At 49.0% G+C, this 18321-nt stretch overlaps 1 protein-coding gene across 1 annotated transcript; it reads right to left on the bottom strand.

Annotated features, from left to right (window-relative positions):
* Positions 1 to 421: 421 nt before the first annotated feature.
* On the bottom strand, positions 422 to 18159 carry LOC104301219 (myosin heavy chain, skeletal muscle, adult-like). Its single transcript, XM_054170778.1, has 38 exons — positions 17956 to 18159; positions 17724 to 17867; positions 17475 to 17631; positions 14060 to 14087; positions 13847 to 13961; positions 12495 to 12587; positions 12301 to 12364; positions 12090 to 12188; positions 11889 to 11992; positions 11651 to 11789; positions 10926 to 11044; positions 10679 to 10828; positions 10016 to 10186; positions 9349 to 9658; positions 9145 to 9218; positions 8819 to 8906; positions 8608 to 8725; positions 8133 to 8256; positions 7917 to 8053; positions 7557 to 7812; positions 6558 to 6800; positions 6277 to 6453; positions 6046 to 6191; positions 5868 to 5958; positions 5390 to 5779; positions 5113 to 5239; positions 4815 to 4933; positions 4212 to 4408; positions 3635 to 3818; positions 3383 to 3548; positions 3086 to 3210; positions 2602 to 2910; positions 2297 to 2500; positions 1949 to 2074; positions 1683 to 1853; positions 1489 to 1593; positions 1252 to 1347; positions 422 to 704 (listed from the first exon to the last, which is right to left on the bottom strand). The coding sequence occupies exons 1-38, from the start codon at positions 18157 to 18159 to the stop codon at positions 549 to 551; spliced, it is 5826 nt and encodes a 1941-aa protein (XP_054026753.1). The 3' UTR covers positions 422 to 548.
* Positions 18160 to 18321: the final 162 nt, after the last annotated feature.

The raw sequence follows: 18321 nt of genomic DNA on the forward strand, positions 1-18321 counted from the left end.
GAGGAAATAGCTGCGAGTTATTAGATAATCAAAGAAACTTCACTACTGCCCTGCCCCTCCACTGATGACCTATTGCAGCTAACCTTTCTCTGCTCACTCTCTGCCCTAACCTCTTTTGTCTTTGGAGAGAAGCTCCCAGTTGAGGCCATGAGACCAAGACCACTAAGGGAAGCACCACATTGAACCATATTGTGCTTTCTCAAGAGGCAAGAGACATTACCCCAGGCAGGATAGCGTCTAATTAAATGCAGGAAGCAAACCTGGTGGGGCATAAAGACTGCTTTCTGTCAGCCACCCCTAAATCTGAGAACTCTGTTGGTGATTAGCCCTTCACAGATCTACCTTGAACAATGGCCAGCAGAAAGACACAGCCCTGGCACATGGAAAGAGACACAAAAGAAAACCACTGCTCATGGTGTATGCAAAGGTATCTACAGTCTTTATTCTCTACCTACTGAGCTGGTGGCAAACCTTAAATATGGAAGAAGGTGCCTGAGAGGTTCACATTCTGTGCAGCCCTCAGGGCACTTTGCTGCCTCATGACAGCCTCACTCTTCCTCTTCTATCTTCTTGCCATGGAACTCACGGCTCTTCACCCGGAGCTTGTTGACCTGCGACTCTGCAATGTCAGCTCTCTCCTCGGCTTCCTCCAGCTCGTGCTGGATCTTGCGGAACTTGGAGAGGTTGACATTGGACAGCTCCTCCTGTGCGGGGAGAGGGAGTCGGTGGGGAGGGGCCCAGGGCAAGGGCTTCACTCCTGCTGCCTTTCAGGGCTGCAGCTCTTCCCTGAGGGCAGGCCCAGACCTCCATCCCCCACTCACCACTGCTGACATGGAAGCCTCCCACAGCCCTCCTCATCCTCCCTATTCAGGACCCCACTGTGACAAGCTTCACCAGGGCTGTGTCACGTTTGTGACACAAATTGGGTCCCTTGGATTTCGCTTTGGTGTGTTGCTGCTCCCTGCACTTCAGTTCAATTGTCAGTGTCACTTCCAACAGTGGATGTGCCCCTGGGCTTGTTTAGCCTGAGCTCTGCTCTGAAACAGGCTGCAGAGCTTCCCTCAGTTCAGCCCTGGCTGCAGGGTGCCCAGACCTTCGCATGGCCTCATGTCACGATAGGGACAGAGTGTGGCCATGGCTGTTGTCTCTTGGCAGGTTCTTTCCTGCCCTTTCCTGTTCCCCACACTCATCTCACTGAGCTTGCTGCCCCAGTGGAAGGTGTCTTGTGCCTCTTCCTTGAGCAATACTTACAGCCTCCTCAGCTTGTCTCTTGTAGGATTTGACCTTCGCCTGCAGCTTGTCCACCAGATCCTGAAGCCTGAGAACATTCTTCCTGTCTTCCTCAGACTAGGTGCATTGATAGACAAGAAAGAGACAGACTGATGAGTTCTGCATCGTGTCAGGTGATTAATTCCCTTGGGACGCTGTGTGCAAAATTTGACTTGCTGTGAGCAAGCTCTGTCAGGCCAGGGGTGTCTCCTGCCTTACCTGGTAGGTCAGCTCCTTCACCCTCCTCTCGTACTTGCGCACACCCTTCACGGCTTCAGCGCTGCGCTTCTGCTCAGCATCCACCTCCCCTTCCAGCTCTCGCACCTGCAAGGAGAAGCCCAACTTTGCAGCTTCCCTCACACCTCTCCAAGGGATCTCCTCACTCACACACCAATCTCAGCCCTACTACGTACTCTGGCCTCCAGCTTCTGGATTTGCTTCTTGCCTCCCTTCAGGGCCAGCTGCTCAGCCTCATCCAGACGGTGCTGCAGGTCCTTCACCGTCTGGTCCAGGTTCTTCTTCATCCTCTCCAGGTGGGCACTGGTGTCCTGCTCCTTCTTCAGCTCCTCTGCCATCATGGCTGCCTGAGGAGAGCAAAGGGTCAAAGCCATTTTGGTGCTGGAGACACTTTGGGGCAGAATTCCTCCACAATCAGCACCAAAAGGAGTCCCCAGCTCACATCAGTGATGGCCTTCTTGGCCTTCTCTTCAGCGTTCCTGGCTTCCTGGATGGTATCCTCCATTTCACCCTGGATTTGGGCGATGTCTGTTTCCAGCTTCTTCTTAGTGTTGATCAAGCTGGTGTTCTGTGAACAGCAAAGACAGCATTTGTACTTTCAGAGCTAAATTCTCCACACCAAGTATGCATATTGTTTATAAAATCTTTCTATCAGGAGTCCTTTTTAGAGCCACAACAGCAAACCCAACATCACTCTCCAAGTGTTTACATAGCAACTACTGACAAGAGCAGAGCAGTTTCATTCTGTATTATCCCTGGTGGAGGGGATGAATTCCCAGCAGTGTCCTACCTGGGTGTGGAGCAGCTGCACACGTTCAGTGGCATCCAGGAGCTCCTGCTCAGCCAATTTCCTCGACCGCTCTGTTTGCTCCAGGGCTGCCCGGAGCTCCTCAACTTCAGCCTGCAGCAGGTTTGCTCTGCGCTCCACCATGGCCACCTGCTCCTTCAGGTCCTCCTGAGTCCTGACAGCATCATCCAAATGCAGCTGAGTGTCCTGGAAAGAGTGGCAAGAGGCATGACAAAGGTGGAAGTGTGAGCTTGGTGCCAGAAATGACAGCAATGTCATTTCTCTGCCTGCAGCTCTACTGAGCAGACCTTGAGAACAGCTTGAGTGTTCCTCAGGTTCTTCTGTGCCTCTGAAGCCTGGCGGTTGGCATGGCTCAGTTGGATCTCCATTTCATTCAGGTCTCCTTCCATCTTCTTCTTCAGCCTCAGGGCTTCATTCCTGCTCCTGATCTCAGCGTCCAGGGTGCTCTGCATGGACTCCACGATTCTGAGGTGGTTTCTCTTCATCTGATCGATCTCCTCATCCTTCTCTGCTATCTTCCTGTCAATCTCAGACTTCACCTGGTTGAGCTCAAGCTGGAGGCGCAGGATCTTTCCCTCTTCATGTTCCAGAGAGGCCTGGAGAAGAGGACACAAACATTTATAACACAGATAAAGCTCCAGCTGCTCTACAGGTAGTTAGGAGCTATCTCAGGAAGCTCAGCTGGCTGCACTCTCTGGCCAGTCCAGAGTGGGACCATGCAGCTTTCAGCCATCTTTCTCCTTTGCAGACACAATGATCATGGGCATGTACCTCAGCTTCCTCCAGAGCAGCCTGGAGTTCAGATTTCTCCTGCTCAACCTGCTTCTTGACCTTCTCCAGCTCATGAATTGCCTTTCCTCCCTCGGCAATCTGCTCCGTCAGGTCAGAAATCTCCTCTGTGGGAGCAAAGACCAATGGCAGGGGCAAGCATAGAGCAGCATGGCAAGGGCCCTGCCACACCAACCTGACAGGCACCTCTGTCACCTGCAGGCACAAAGCCATGTGGAGCAGTGGGGGGGGGGTGGATGGCAAGGAAGCCCATCCAGGAGCAGAGGGCCAGGCACTTACGCTGCAAGTTCTTGTTCTCCCGCTTGAGCGTTTCCAGGTGGTCCAAGGACTCCTCATAGGCATTCTTCATCTTGAACAGCTCTGTGCTGAGAGAGCGAGACTCCTTCTGGGAGGCTTCCAGCTCAGCCTGCGTTTCCTCATACTTCTGCTTCCATTCTGCCAGGATCTGAAGAGAAATGGGATGTGAGTATGGGTGTGCTGGTCAGGAGGACATGCTCTGCCCTGGAACCCCAGGGCTGGAGCCCAAAAGACCTTGTCAAAGTTCTTCTGCTTCTTGTCCAGAGCTGCACAGGCAGCATTTGTTCTCTCCACATCAATCATCAGGTCCTCCACTTCATTCTGCAGCCTCTGCTTTGTCTTTTCCAGGGAGGCACATTTGGCATTGACAGCTTCAACATGTTCCTCTGCATCCTGCAGGCGCTGTGCCAGCTTCTTCCTGGGGATGGGGAGCACAGGTTATGTTAGACCTTAACGGGCAGCCAATTTTGTATTGCTTGAGAAAGGGCAGTTGGCTTCTTGGGTTTTTGAGCCCAACAATTTGCCATGTGTTTCTTCTGATCCAAGACTGCATGCAGTCTGAAGTGTCAGCCAATCTCTAGTCTAGCACCAAATGAGTGCTCAGCCCATCTTAGCCTTTGCACACCCGAGGCCTACTCTGTCCTTCCAATCCACACTTTCTCCACAGCACGCTCTTCCTCTCCCCTCCTGTCCCCTCTCATACAAAGTCTCTACAACTCTGCCTCTGTGTCACCCCTGTCCTGACCCACTCTCAAACACACTTGGCAATCTCAGTCTTCTCAAGTCGTTCAACATCCTGCTTCCCACATACTTGGCCTCCTCCAGCTCCTCCGTGCGCTGAATGGCGTCCGTCTCGTATTTGGTTCTCCACTGAGCCACTTCTCCATTGGCCTTGGACAGGGCTCGCTGCATCTCCCCCTTGGCTTCCTGCTCCTCCTCATATTGTTCCCGGAGCAAGTCACAGTCGTGGCGAGCAGACTGCAGGGCGTGGGCCAGGGCGTTCTTGGCCTGTGGGGACATTGGCATTGGTAACCTGAGTACTTGTTTGAGTGAAATCAGAATGAAGCTCTAACTGGGCAAATGTAAAGGCAGGAAGTGGTGATGCCTTCCTCAGTCAGTGGTGACGGTGACAGGTTCTTTGGGGTTCTGTACTGGATTTGACATAGGTGTCTGAACTCTGTCTTAGAGGCTGTCATCAGCAGCTCATGGAAGGCTTGTGAATGTCTCCCTCCACCATCAAAGTCTCTGCATTTCCCTCCCTCTAGCTGATGAGCAGGGGGGGTGCATTTCCTGCTCTTGTCTCCAGTAACACTCCCATTTGGGCACCGGGTATTGATGAGGTCCTGGGTCAGGTAAGACTCTTATGATTTGTTCAGGGGTGATATAAGTTGTGGACAGAAGAGTACTTCCAGACCTTGATTTCTTCCTCCAGATGTCTCTTGAGTTCCTCTATCTGCTGGGTGAATCCTTGCTTGCCCCTAGACAGCTGAGAAATCAGAGCATCTTTCTCCTCCACCTGGCGGGAAAATTCACCTGGGGAAGGTAAAGGGAACAGAGGTAAGTGGACAGTGTATAATGAGACAGTTTCTGCCCTTAAACCTATGGAGTCAGGAGAGGGCTGGAGAGCACACAGCAGATGTCACTTTGCACACTGTGGTATCCTCGTGGCATGCAGGTCCTCCCATTGCAGGTCAGCAAGGAGGATGTCTCACCTGATTCTGTCTGCAGGCGAGCTCTCTGCGTGTTGAGGTCATTGATCATGCGCTGGTTCTGCTCCTCCTTGGTTTTCAGCTCGCTCAGCTGATCTTCCAGGGTGCGGCACATCTTCTCCAGGTTTGCCTGCAGAGCAAGCACAAGGAAGGACATCAATGAAGCCCTGCACTCTGCCTTCTGCTCGCAGCAGAGCCTTCTTGATGAGCATGTGGCTCATAGGTGCAGGCTCTGTGCCATAGCTAGGCCCTGTGAGCGTCTTCTAGTGCAATTCCATACCTTGGCTTTGGAGACAGACTCCATGTTACTGGCCAGGTCGTCAATCTCCATCTTCAGCTCACTCTTCTCCTTCTCCAGCTTCTGCTTCACCCTCTGCAGGTTGTCGATCTGCTCCCCGAGCTCAGCGGTGCTGTCCGCGTGCTTCTTCCGCAGGGCGGCAGCCGTGGCCTCGTGCTGCAGCGTGGCCTCCTCCAGGTCACGACGCATCTTCTGGAACTCTGCCTCACGCTTCTTGTTCATCTCAATCTGAGCTGCTGTAGCCCCTCCTGCCTCTTCCAGGCGCTCACTGATCTCCTCCAGCTCCCGGGAGAGGTCAGCTCGATGCTTCTCTGCTTTTGCCCGAGAGGTTCGCTCGGCCTCAATTTCCTCCTCCAGCTCCTCAATGCGAGCCTGGGGAACACGAGAGACCCTTCACACCCATGGCCTTCTCCTGCCTGACCTGAGTCTAGGTGAAAGAGGGGAAGCAACAGAGACTTGCCTGCAGCTCCTTGATCTTCTTCTGGAACTGCATGCCCAAAGCTTGTTCATCCTCTATCTTGCTCTGGATCTGGCTGATCTCAAAGTCTTTCCTTTGGGCAAAGCAAACCATGTTAGAGCTCAAAGGAAAGAGACAAGCTCAGCAGCACAGTGCTCAGCTGCCCCACAGCCTCACTTACTTCTTCAGTTTCTCATCCAGCTGCTGCTTATCATTTTCCAGGTCCATGATGCTGTCTTGGGACAGCTTCAGGTCTCCTTCCAGTTTCCTCTTGGCTCTCTCCAGGTCCATGCGCAGTTTCTTCTCTTGCTCCAGGGACCCTTCCAGCTAAAGACAAGAAGGCCATCAGTGCTCTGCCACACAGCTCAAACTCCACACCTGTCCTCTTCTTGCTCTTTGCCTGTGTGCTTACATCATCCACTTGCTGCTCCAGCTTGGTTTTAGATTTGGTCAGAGTGTTGACTTTGTCCTCCTCTGCCTGCAGGTCATCCAGTGTCTGCTGATGAGCCTCTTGGAGAGCTTTCTTCTCTTTTGTCAGCTTGGCAATGGTCTCGTCCAGGCCTGACATCTCCTCTGTTAGGTTTTTCACCTTTGAGAAGAAGGAAGAGGTGTAAATAAAGGAAGGCACTACAGAAGTCCTGGAAGAGCACAATGCTCTTTGCTGAGTTGTGAGTGACCCCTCCTGCCTCATACCTTGTTCTCAGTGGCATGCTTTTCCTTCTCCACCTTGGCCAGTGTTAACTCCAGGTCATCAATATCTTTCTTCAGCTCTGAGCATTCATCCTCCAGTTTTCTCTTCTTGGCTGTCAGCTCAGCATTAATTTCCTCCTCATCCTCAGCCCTTTCAGTCACCTCTTTAATTTTGGCTTCCAGCTGGATTTTGGTTTTGATGAGCTGGTCACACCTCTCCTCAGCATCAGCCAAGCTATCTGCTTCCTGGTGGGGAGACAGTGATTGTTGTGGCTTTTCATGGTTTGAAGTTTATTTCTCTGTCTTTTGTATACCTGAGTAGGCAGGACTTAAAATGAGGACTCAACCTGGTCTGCTCTAGAGCTTGATACTTGAATATATAGCTCAGTGTCTACTGCAAAACCATTTCTACTGATATAAACTGATGCCAATGTTTTGTGTATCTCTTAAGAATTCCTCACAGATAGGGCAGCAGTATTCAACACGTTTCCTTTTTTTCACTTATGCATCATGATTCTCATATTTGTGGAATGGAGGCTTTGCTAGAGTAATTTATTAGAGAAAGTGGTATTTTGTTGGATGTGAAGTTACTGCCTGTTTCTGATTGAGTCTGCACATGAAGAATCCATGCATCTGAAAGTTTTCAAGGCCTTCTAGTGAAGCTGCAAGTAGGAAATGTGAATCCTCCTCAGCTTTGCCTTTGCTGTCTTAGCAGATGCTCTCCTTTGAAAGGTGAACAGATGGAGATACTTCCCCTCCAGCTCAGGGTTCTCTGCTCTGGCTCTTTCTTCAGGTGCAGGAGTGCCAGGTCTCACATGGAGCTGCCATGAGACTCACCGGGCCCAGCCAGCAGCTGCTTACTCAGTGTCAGCCTGCCTTAGACTGTCTGCATCTGTTCTCTACTGCACATCAGTCAGCTTCCTGGGAACCTCTGCTTAGGGCAGGCATCATTCTGCCTATGTAACATTCTCTTTCCTGGGACAGATGAATTGTGATACTCACAGCCTGCACTTGCAGCTGCAGGTCATTTTTCTCCTGCAGCAAGGCCACCATTTTCTCCTCCAGCTCCTTCCTCTTTGCCTCAGACTTTGCAAGCTCTTCCTTGGTTTTCTCAAACTCCTCCTTCATGTTGGCCATCTCCTTCTCAGACTCTGCACTCTTCAGCAAGGGCTTGATCTTGAAGAAGAGCTTCATCCAGGGCCAGTGCTTGACGTTCATGAAGGCCCTAACGTTGTACTGGATGCAGAAGATGGACTCCCTGAAATGAAATTCACATGGCTATTGCATACTCTTTATGGGGTGAATTTAGACTCAGTTAGCCATCTACAATGAGAACTTGACATGTAGCCAACGATTGTTTACCTCCTCTCCACCATCTTCCTATACTCCACTCTCATCAGGAATCCCCTGCACCTGGCCTGTATCATGGTCATAATCTCTGCCAGTTTCTCATCTCTCATCTCCTCCAGCACTCCTATCAGTCCAGCTTTGAAGAACACCTTATAACAGGGTTGGACATCAGTCACATGTTTTGCATAACAAAGGCACATAGTGTTTGAACACAGAACCTGTTTTTACCTTGGTATGACCAAATCTGTACTGGGTGTGATCGACATCGATGGACCCAAGAAGCTTCTCTGAAGCCTTCTTACTATCCATGAACTGTCCCTCTGGGATAGCACTGGCATTCAGTACCCTGTATCTGTAAGAGAAAGCACATCAACAAGCCCACCACTGTAACTGAGCCCCACAACTCCTCAGCATCAACTGACTATGTAAAGTATTATGGACAATTCTTTCAAGACATTTTCATTCTGTTGACTCATAGCCCAAGAGAATCCTCACCACTGACCATAAGCCCACAGTAAAGTATTTCTATAATTCTATTCAGGTTCTTTTTCACAGATCACAGAATATTAAGGGTTGGGTCCTCAGAAGGTCATCCAGTCCAACCCCCTGGCAGAGAAGAATTTTTGAAGTACAATGTTTCAACATTAATACACCTAAGCTCTTCAGCTTGCTCTGAATGGGCAGAAGGGTGAAGCACTCTCACCTCTGTTTGAAGTCAGCATAGAGGACTCTGCTGGGGAATCCCTTCCTGCAGATGCGGATCCCTTCCAGCACGCCGTTACAGCGCAGCTGGTGCAGCACCAGCTCGTGCTCCATGGCACCTGGCAAACACCTCTGTTAGTCACTGCCCTGATGTTTGACACTGAGGAGAAGAGGTTGGGTGCATTGAGATTTCCTCCTCTTGGGTCACTTACCAGGTGTTTTTGTTTCATTTGGGATGATGCATCGTACAAAATGGGGATGAGTGCTTCTCAGATTAGCCATCAGCTTGTTTAAATTCTCCTGTGGGATTATAAAAGTGAAGTTTAGATTAAAGCTTGTACAGACTGCAGGCTTCTATATGATGTGCATGGAAAAATGGACCTTCCACTGTCTAGACCTACCATGTCATATACATGGTTATGCTTGTGCAAACCTCCTTCACTCTGCTGAGGGAGTGTCTTCTGACAGCAACTCTACTCAACCCCTGTCTGATTTCAGTGACTGCATTTAATAACGAGGAAGTGAATTATGCACCCACCCGGAAAAGAGCCGAGACAGTCTGGAAAGAAGAACCCTTCTTCTTGCCACCCTTTTTGCCACCACCACCAGCATCTGTCCGTGGAAGAAAAGAAATAAGCCACAGATGTTCTGTATTGGAGACTACAAAACCTATTTAGTGTTACTGCTGTCATTCTTTAGTGACCCTGTCCCACACACAAAATACTTTTCTCCCAGAGCTGACCTGCGTCTGCTCCACCATAGTTGGCAAAGAGCAAGGCCAGAGTCTTCACAGAGGATTTCTGGTACAACCCAATGACAGTTTCATTCAGAGGGTCCTTGTTCTTCTCCAGCCAGCCAGAGATGTTGTAGTCCACAGTGCCAGCATAGTGCACCAGGGAGAAATGAGCCTCAGCCTTGCCTTTGGCAGGTTTGGGCTTCTGGAAGTTGTTGGACTTGCCCAGATGCTGGTCATAGAGCTTGTTCTTGAAAGAGGTGTCAGTTGCCTTGGGGAACATGCACTCCTCTTCCAGGATGGAGAAGATGCCCATGGGCTTGAAGGTACCGCAAGAAGCGAGAGGAAAAGATGGTCATGATGAGAAACCTCTTATGAACATCAAAGGCACCAGCATCTGGCTGGTAGCATCCACCAGAGGATGCCAGTTTGCTGTAAAGAAGTGTCTTGGTGGGAGGCCAGGCTATCCTTTCCGTGCCTGAAGACCAGGGAATGCAGGACTCATGGCACAGATTGGCATTCCCCAATTCCTCTTTCTGAGACCAAAATAAACTTCCTTGCCAAGTATCTTGTTGGCCTGACCCCAAATGCTGCATGTGAATGAGCTCTGAGCTGCATCTGGCTCAGACACATCACACAACTCCACACAAGAGCCTACACTTGGATGGGAAAGTACCTTCTCAATGAGCTCAATGCAGGCAGCCAGGTCCATGCCAAAGTCAATGAACTCCCACTCAATGCCTTCCTTCTTGTACTCCTCCTGCTCCAGCACGAACATGTGGTGGTTGAAGAACTGTTGCAGTTTCTCGTTGGTGAAGTTGATGCACAGCTGCTCAAAGCTGTTGAACTGCACAAAGCACAGAGAGGTGCACAGGTTCCCAAGGGGTGGCAAACACCACAGCCTTTTCCTACCGTTCTCCTAACGCTGGCTGAAGTTCCCCAGCTAAAGCACCACTCCTAAACCCCTGTGCTGCCTTAGCAGGACCTCTAGTGTAAAACTGACTGCCCCCCAAGGCTCCTGGTGACCTCACTTGTGAAAGCAAGCTAATAGCAGCAATTGTCTTTTACTGTTCTACTCAAAAGCAAATCCTGTAGTGGCCTTAGCTGCAGCACTGTCTGCTGTTTCAGCTCCCTGATCCATCCGAGAGTGTTTCACCCAAGAACGTCTCTGCCCTCAGACCAATAACCAGGGCATTTCTCTCCTCTGATGCACAAGTCCTAGCACCATCACTGCTTTCACAACACAGGAAACATGCTGCCAACTTTCTCATGGAACCCCCCTTTCCTCATCCCCTTCCTGCCCCTCTCTGGCCTATGGTGTCCAATCCTCGTGCCTTACATCAAAGATCTCAAAGCCAGCAATGTCCAGCACACCAATGAAGTACTGCCTGGGCTGCTTGGTGTCCAGCTGCTGGTTGATGCGAACAACCATCCAGAGGAACATCTTCTCAAAGACAGCTTTGGCCAGGGCACCAACTGCGTTGTTCACCTTTAGCAAAGAAAAAAGATCCAGAGTTCCCTCCTAGAATCAAAGAAGACCACTCAAGTACTCTTTCAGTCTTGTCTGTTCCACCTTCAGCTCTTACCTGGGTCACGTTCTGACCTTTGGTCACGTATTCATTGCCAACCTTGACTCGGGGATAGCACAGGGCTTTGAGCAGCTCAGCTGAGTTCAGGCCCATCAGGTAGGCAGCCTTGTCAGCCACTGAGGAAGGGAGGGAGAGAGAGGAAGAGGAACTCATCTGGGGGCAGTGCCTAGGGTCTGGTCAGTGTGAACAATTCTACTGTGCCTGTTCTAGCAAGGGGAATGCACTGCTCTGGTCTCAGGAGCTCTGAGAAGGAAGGTAAATTCTGGCAGCTAGCGATGGCTTGCTTGAGAGCTCTCCCTTGGAAAGGGAGAGCTTGAATCCGGAAGGTCCCAGAGGACCCCCAAAAGGCCTCGTGCAGCACATTTCTTTTCCTGTGGAAGGTGGATTTCTGCATGGCAAATAATGCAGGATTGATTTCACAAAGACTAGGATTGCCCAACACGGTGAGTTGGTGGTTGGAAGCTGTACAGGGGCAAAGCTGTCCTGTGTGAAGCTGAAGCTTCCCCACCCAGGCCCTGTGTGTCTGGACTGTACCCGGTGGCTAAAAGAATTGCCTTTCCCATGGTCAGGGAAGCAGCCCTGCAGATAGACAAGCAACAAAGAAAGAAGCTTTTCCTGGGTGCTTTGGTGGTGGCCCAGGCCAACAGAGGCCTGTCTGTGGAGGCTAACACAACAGCTCCGCTGGCAGAGGAGCTCTTGGAACTTGAGGAATTCCCTGGTACCTTCTGTGCCATCAGGCTCTGCCTGCTCCTCTCGTTGTTTCTGCTTGAACTTCAGGTTCCCATAGTGCATGACAGCCCCTGTCAGCTTGTAGATGGCTGTCTTCTCATCAGCAGTGAAGCCCAGGATGTCAATGGCACTCTGCCATCAAAACCATGAATTAAAATCTGTGTCCTTAGCAAGCTGCCTTTGTCACCTTTGCGAGCTGTACAGTAGCTACCTTCTGGCTGTGTTACTTACATCAGTAGCCATCAGCTCCTCCTGGTCATCAATGCTGGGAACAGTGACCTCACCTTGACTCACATAGTGGAAATCAAAAGGGTTGGTGGTTATCAGGAGCATGTCTGAAAGCAGCAAGAGGTAAGGCACAGGATTAGCTTTACCAGACAGGTAGCTGCTTTTCAGTGTTCGTCAACCAAAGGTCAGAATAATCCATCCTACCGATTAGCTCAGGCTTCTTGTTGGACATGATCTGATAGAAGATGTGGTAGCTTCTTTCTGCTGGCAGCTGGAAAGTGACTCTGGACTTCTCCAGCAGATCTGGCAAGGATGGTAGAAAGAGTCAGGCACAGGGAGGCCGCTGGAGGTGGCAATTTAGGATGTGAAGGTGGGAATTTAGGAAGGGGTGGGATGGTTTCAGGAGGTCTCTTACAAGTTTCAATGTCAGCAGAAGCCAGTTTGCCTGTGGCCCCAAAGTGGATTCTGATGAATTTGCCCTTTTAAGGAGAAGCAACAGTATCTCAGCCTGGGGAGGTTCTTTTGACCTCACTTTGAGATGGAGTACAGCTTGGGCCATCACTCTCTGTGTCATGAGAGGGAGAGGTTTTGTGCAAAGCAACAACTTACAAAGCGAGAGGAGTTGTCGTTCCTCACGGTCTTGGCGTTGCCAAAGGCCTCCAGCAGGGGGTTGGCGCTGATGATTTGATCCTCAAGCGTGCCCTGCAGGATGGTCATTAGTGGAGGTTATCCTTTCCCACGTCATTTTAGGAATAGAGAATTCATGGGCTCAAGCTAATATCTGAAGTTGTTCCACTAGAATTGTGAAAAATATAGTGGCCCCAATCCAAATTGTCCCACCACGGTGATCTAAAATGCAAACTGACAGAGCGTGACCGCCGCTGCAGGTGGATCTTCAGAGATAGTGACTATTAAGCAGGTCATGTATGGTACAGTTCACTTTCCCACAGTCTACCCCTGTTAAGCCACAGTTTCATCTTATCTTCACAGGTGCCTTTGTCCCAAATTGCTTTCCCCATCTCCTTCAAAGATACAGCAGCTCGTTATCTTTGCTCCCTTTCTCCCACAGTTTGGGTACAACATCTCTTATCAACTCTAGGGTCCCCACACCGACAAGAAAGCCATGTATAAATCCCTTTAGCTAATCCCTGGATTCCCACGAATATCTATTAATTAATGCCATGGGCTTAAGGCACTGGGATGTCTTAAACCATAGAGCAGTCTTCCTGGAGGACTGTGCAGTCCAGAAGGTACACACCAGAAAGTATAATCTTTTGTTGTTTCGTTCCCATAAGCCCTGCATCTCTATAAACCCAAGCCTTTCTGCTTGTTCTGCCCTTTTCCTCTCTCTCTTCTCCTCTCCAGACCTTATGTTTTTGTTTGGTATTTCTGGGCAATCTTTCAGCCTTGGTCAGCATGCCAGCAGCCCAGGCAAAGCTGAATTTCTTCTGTGCCATTCGGGTCCAGAGGTATGGGGGAGTAGAGAGTTGGAGGTGTTGGAAATTGAGGCCTGGGCTTTTGGCCTGAGTGGGGGAGATTTTGAAAAGTTTTTTTGGCTTAAAGAGGTGGTTTTAAGCCCAAGCTGAATGTGAATTTGCGTATTTTGTAATTTCTATATATGGTTGTGAATAGCACTTCCATTTTACTACCACTCCCATGTGAGAGCACTTTTATTTTACTTCCTTTGGTGGGTAAAATCTAATTTTCTGTGGGCTCTTAAAACTAAGACAATTAATTATTTGATCCTCAAGCATTCCCTGCTGGGTGGTCATTACTGGGGATTACCCTTGCCAAAAATCATTCCGGGAACAGAGCAAAGCATCAACCCAAGCTAGTATTTATGAGCTTAATAATTTGATAGTAAGTGTGGTGATAATAAACAGGGTGATCACTATTCACTGACAGAGATCAGCTGCCATGGCAACTATACATTGAGGGTTCAGTTTGTTTTCCCAACTCACCTGCATCTTGCCTGATGTCTGCTCCTCCTTCTTCTTCTCCCCACTGGCTGCAATTGTTGCAAAGTACTGGATGACACGCTTGGTGTTCACAGTCTTGCCTGCACCGGATTCTCCACTGCCAAAGCAAAGGGAGAAGCAGAGAGCCTGGGGTCAGGCAGGAGGTCCCCTGGCACCGGGCAGCCCCACAGGGACCCGAGCAGGGAGGGTACCTACGTGATCAGGATGGACTGGTTCTCCCGATCTGTGAGAGGCAGAAACAAAAGATTACTGATGGATCTCATGAACACATGGGATCAAATCTTCCTGAGTATTTCAGAAGATGCACTGGCACTAGTATATTGCAGCTAATTCCTTTCATAAACCTGCTTGCCTTCACCCCTCATTACTTTTGAAGTTGTCCCTAGCTATATCTGGGGAGCTGACATGGCAGCAGTGATGTGGATGTCAGCTGTAGTATGTGTGTTCCTTTTTCTGAATATTGTCCTCATGTCAAGCTGCTTATTTTCTTTATGACAAGGATTCCAGCTAAGGAGTACTTTTAACTTAATTCTGTGTAAGCTAATGTAAGCTACTTTATAACTGGAATAACCATTCCTGAACAGTCTATAGGCCTCCCTGATGTGTTTTTTTCTGTCAGTGGCAAAGTGATCCTTGTCTAAATCAAATCACAAAAGCACCATGAGCTTGCAATAGTAATTTCCCAGAACACTCATTCAGTCTCCAGAATATAGACATTATGGTACTTCACAGGTCACATACGATCACAGAATCACAGAAACATTCAGGTTTGAAAAGACCCTCATGATCACCAAGTCCAACCAAGAACCCTACTCTGCAAGGTTCATCTCTAAACCATATCTCCAAGCACCACATCCAAACCACCTTGAAACACATGCAGGGTTGGTGACTCAAGCACCTCCCTGCCCAGCATATTCCAATGTCTGACCACTCTTGCTGGGAAAAAATGTTTCCTACCTACCCAATCACAGCTTGAGGCCACTCCCTCTTGTTCTATCACTAATTACCTGTGAGAAGAGACCAGCACCAACCTCTCCACAACCTTCTTTCAGGTAGTTGTAGACAGCAATGTGGTCTCTCCTCAGCCTCCTCTTTTTCAAAGTAACCATCCCCAGCTCCTTCAGTTGCTCTTCATCAGGTTTATTCTCCAGGCCCTTCCCAGCTTCCTTACCCTGCTCTGCCCTGGCTCCAGCACCTCCACATCTCTCTTGGATTGAGGTGCCCAAAACTGGACACAATTTTCAAAGTATGGCCTCACCAGAGCTGAGTACCAGGGGACAATATTCACAAGGGGATACAAGGAGATATTCACATGTCTAGTGATTGCCTTCCATGGAAATTGCTGCTGGTTTGCGGCTTCCAAAATCTATCTTACTGATATTTGTTCCTTAAAACTCTCTCACAACTTTCTGAGTCTTTGTGTAACACTTAACATTTGCCAGGCAATTTTCAGTGAGCATTTTTGACCTGTAGAGTTCTACTGCAATGCTTGGTTGAATTTTGTGCTGGAAATTTGCTAGGATTTATTTTATTGCTTTTTGGTTTTTTTAAGGACACTTCAATCCAAAGAAGTTCCTCTGATGAGTCCCACTGCAGGAATTCCAGAAATTAATACTTGCCACACTGCCTCAAGGTAAACAATTTAAAATCTCTTTTAGCTGCTTTGATATGATTTTCTGTTTTCCAAGCTGTTGGTTTGAAGTTTAACTCTGTCAGTACAGATTTATTCTAAGCCCTTCTGTTCCTTAAGTTTTTGATAACAGAAAGTTTTCATTCTTATTTTTGTGCTGCAGATTGTTCTCCAACCTTTAGTCTTGCATGCTTTGTGTTTTCAGTTAGCTAGCTGGGGTCATGTTGTAAAGAAAGTTTATGTGTTTAATAAGCCAGCTTCATAGGCTCTGTAGTCGGGCTGGCTTTCAAAGGAGCTCATTCTGCCAGGTGATTATATCTGTAATATCCAGGATGGACAGACTGAGAGCTGGGCAGAGAGGAACCTAATGAGGTTCAACAAGGATAAGTGCAGAGTCCTGCACCTGGTAAGGAATAATAAACTGAAGCAGTACAGGCTGGGAGGTGGACCTGGGAGTCCTGGTGGACAAGTTCTCCATGGGACAGCAATGTGACCTTGTGGTCAAGAAGGCCAATGATATCCTGGGCTACATTCAGAGGAGTGTGTCCAGCAGATCCAGGGAGGTGCTCCTCTCCCTCTACTCTGCCCTAATGAGGCCTCACCTGGAATATTGCATCCACCTCTGGGCTCCCCAGTTCAAGAGGAACAGAGATCTGCTGGAGAGAGTCCAAGGGAGGACTGCAAGGATGCTGAAGGGACTGCAGCACTGCCTTGGGAGGAGAGGCTGGGAGCCCAGGGGTTGTTTAGTCTGAAGAGGAGAAGCCTGAGAGGGGATCTAAAAAATGTTTATAAATATCTGAGGGCTGGGAGTCAGGAAGGAAGGGACAGGGACAGCCTCTGATCACTGTGCCCTGTGATAGCACAAGAGGCAATGGATGGAAACTGCAGCACAGGAAGTTCAACCTCAACATGAGGAGGAACTTCTTCACTGTGAGGGTCACAGAGCAATGGAACAGGCTGCCCAGAGAGGTTGTGGAGTCTCCTTCTCTGGAGGCTTTCAAGCCCCATCTAGATGTGCTCCTGTGTGACCTGCACTGGGTTCTATGCTCCTGCTCTGGCAGGGGGTTGGACTCTAAGGTTGCCAGAGGTCCTTTCCAGTCCCTAATATCCTCTGATGCCTGTGATCCTGTAATGGCATTTCCCAATAGTCTGCTTGCAAAGTGAAGAGGCTACCTCCTGGTATAAAAACCTGGGTTTGTATTCAAGTGTCCTTACATTTCTTAAAGGAGCCAGCAAGCATAGACATACCACAACATATAAAAAGTGCCATGTTAAGGCAGACTAAACAAACAGCAATTTATTAGTGTTCTCTTTCCACAATATTGTCTTCCAGCTGACCTTACTGCCCTGAATACTGCCAAACTAATTACAGTAATTGGGGAGGGAGTAGGGCACAAGACTTACTTTAACAAACCTTCTTTGGTTTATGATTTTTCTGACCAGTCTGCTCTTTCCTGAAAGTTTGGAGGTTCAGACAATGTTATAAAGTTTTCACCACTCTTCTTTCTTATTGCTTCCATTCATATTCATGAATGGAAAAGCAGGAATTGTGTCTGATGTGGAGGGAGAAGCATCCCCTCCCCATATCTCCACACAACCACCACAGGGAGCTTTGGCTTTAATGTTGAAGCACTTTTCCCTTTTACACACAGCCTTGTTCACAGAACTTCAGCCTTGAAAAATAACTCTTTCAAAGAACAATCCTCTTCACTAAGAATAAGCCCCAAATTTCTTTGAAGAAAAATCTGACCATCTATCCAGAGTTAAGCCATAACCTCCCAAATATCTTGGACAGCAAGCGCTGCTGGTGATTGGTGGCACAAGATCTCTGTGATGGTGTCCAGTGGAGAAAACATTTCCAGTTACAACATCTCTTTTACCCTCCCAACACCAAAAAACTGAACTATTTTGCAGTGAAAAGACTTATCTCCTCTGTGATTGTTCACAGCCAAATAGTTATGAAGAAACCAACTAACTCACCAGTCAGCATGAACTGATAGGCATTGTCAGAGATGGAGAAGATGTGTGGAGGAGCCTCCTGGCGCTTCTTGCCTCGGTAGGCCAACACCACCTCCGGGTTGTACACCGGCAGCCACTTGTAGGGGTTGACAGTGACACAGAAGAGGCCTGAGTAGGTCTGTGGGGAAGGGAGACAGCAGGTTGGCTTCCCCTCAGCCTGGCACAGCAGATGCTGCTGGCACCCAGAGGCAGACTGCTGCTGCTACTTACGTAGATCATCCAGGCTGCATAACGCTCTTTGAGGTTGTACAGCACGGCAGGCTCGTGCAGGTGGGTCATCATGGCCATGTCCTCGATCTTATCGTACTTGGGAGGGTTCATGGGGTGGATTTGATCTTCCTTCACGGTCAGAGTCTGTCAGAGGAAGGAAAGATACAGCTGTGTCACTGGAGGTCTCAGAGAGGGAATTAAATGCTGTTTGTCAATCTTGCATTTTACCAACCTCTCCACCTTCAGTCTTGACGGTGACCTTCCCTGATTCTTTGCTCTGGATTGTCCCTTTCACAAAGGATTCTTTAGGATGCACCACAAAGACAGATGTCTTGGCATCAAAGGGCTTGTTCTGCGCCTCGATTCTCTCCTTCTCTGACTTGCGGAGGTAAGGAGCAGCCTCCCCAAACACAGCCATCTCGGCGTCTGTCGACATGGCTGCTCTTTAGCCAAGACACCACAGCAGAGAGAACTGTGGCAGAAAATAAAGACAGCATCAAGAGATCATTAATGTACCTTGCCTGCAAGGAAATGCATTTCCCAATACTTTAAAATTCCTTAGTGTTGCTAAAACTACCCAAAATATCCTTCCTGATGT

The sequence above is a fragment of the Dryobates pubescens genome, chromosome 20 (genome assembly GCF_014839835.1).
Source record: "Dryobates pubescens isolate bDryPub1 chromosome 20, bDryPub1.pri, whole genome shotgun sequence".
NCBI classification, from domain to species: Eukaryota; Metazoa; Chordata; class Aves; order Piciformes; family Picidae; genus Dryobates; species Dryobates pubescens.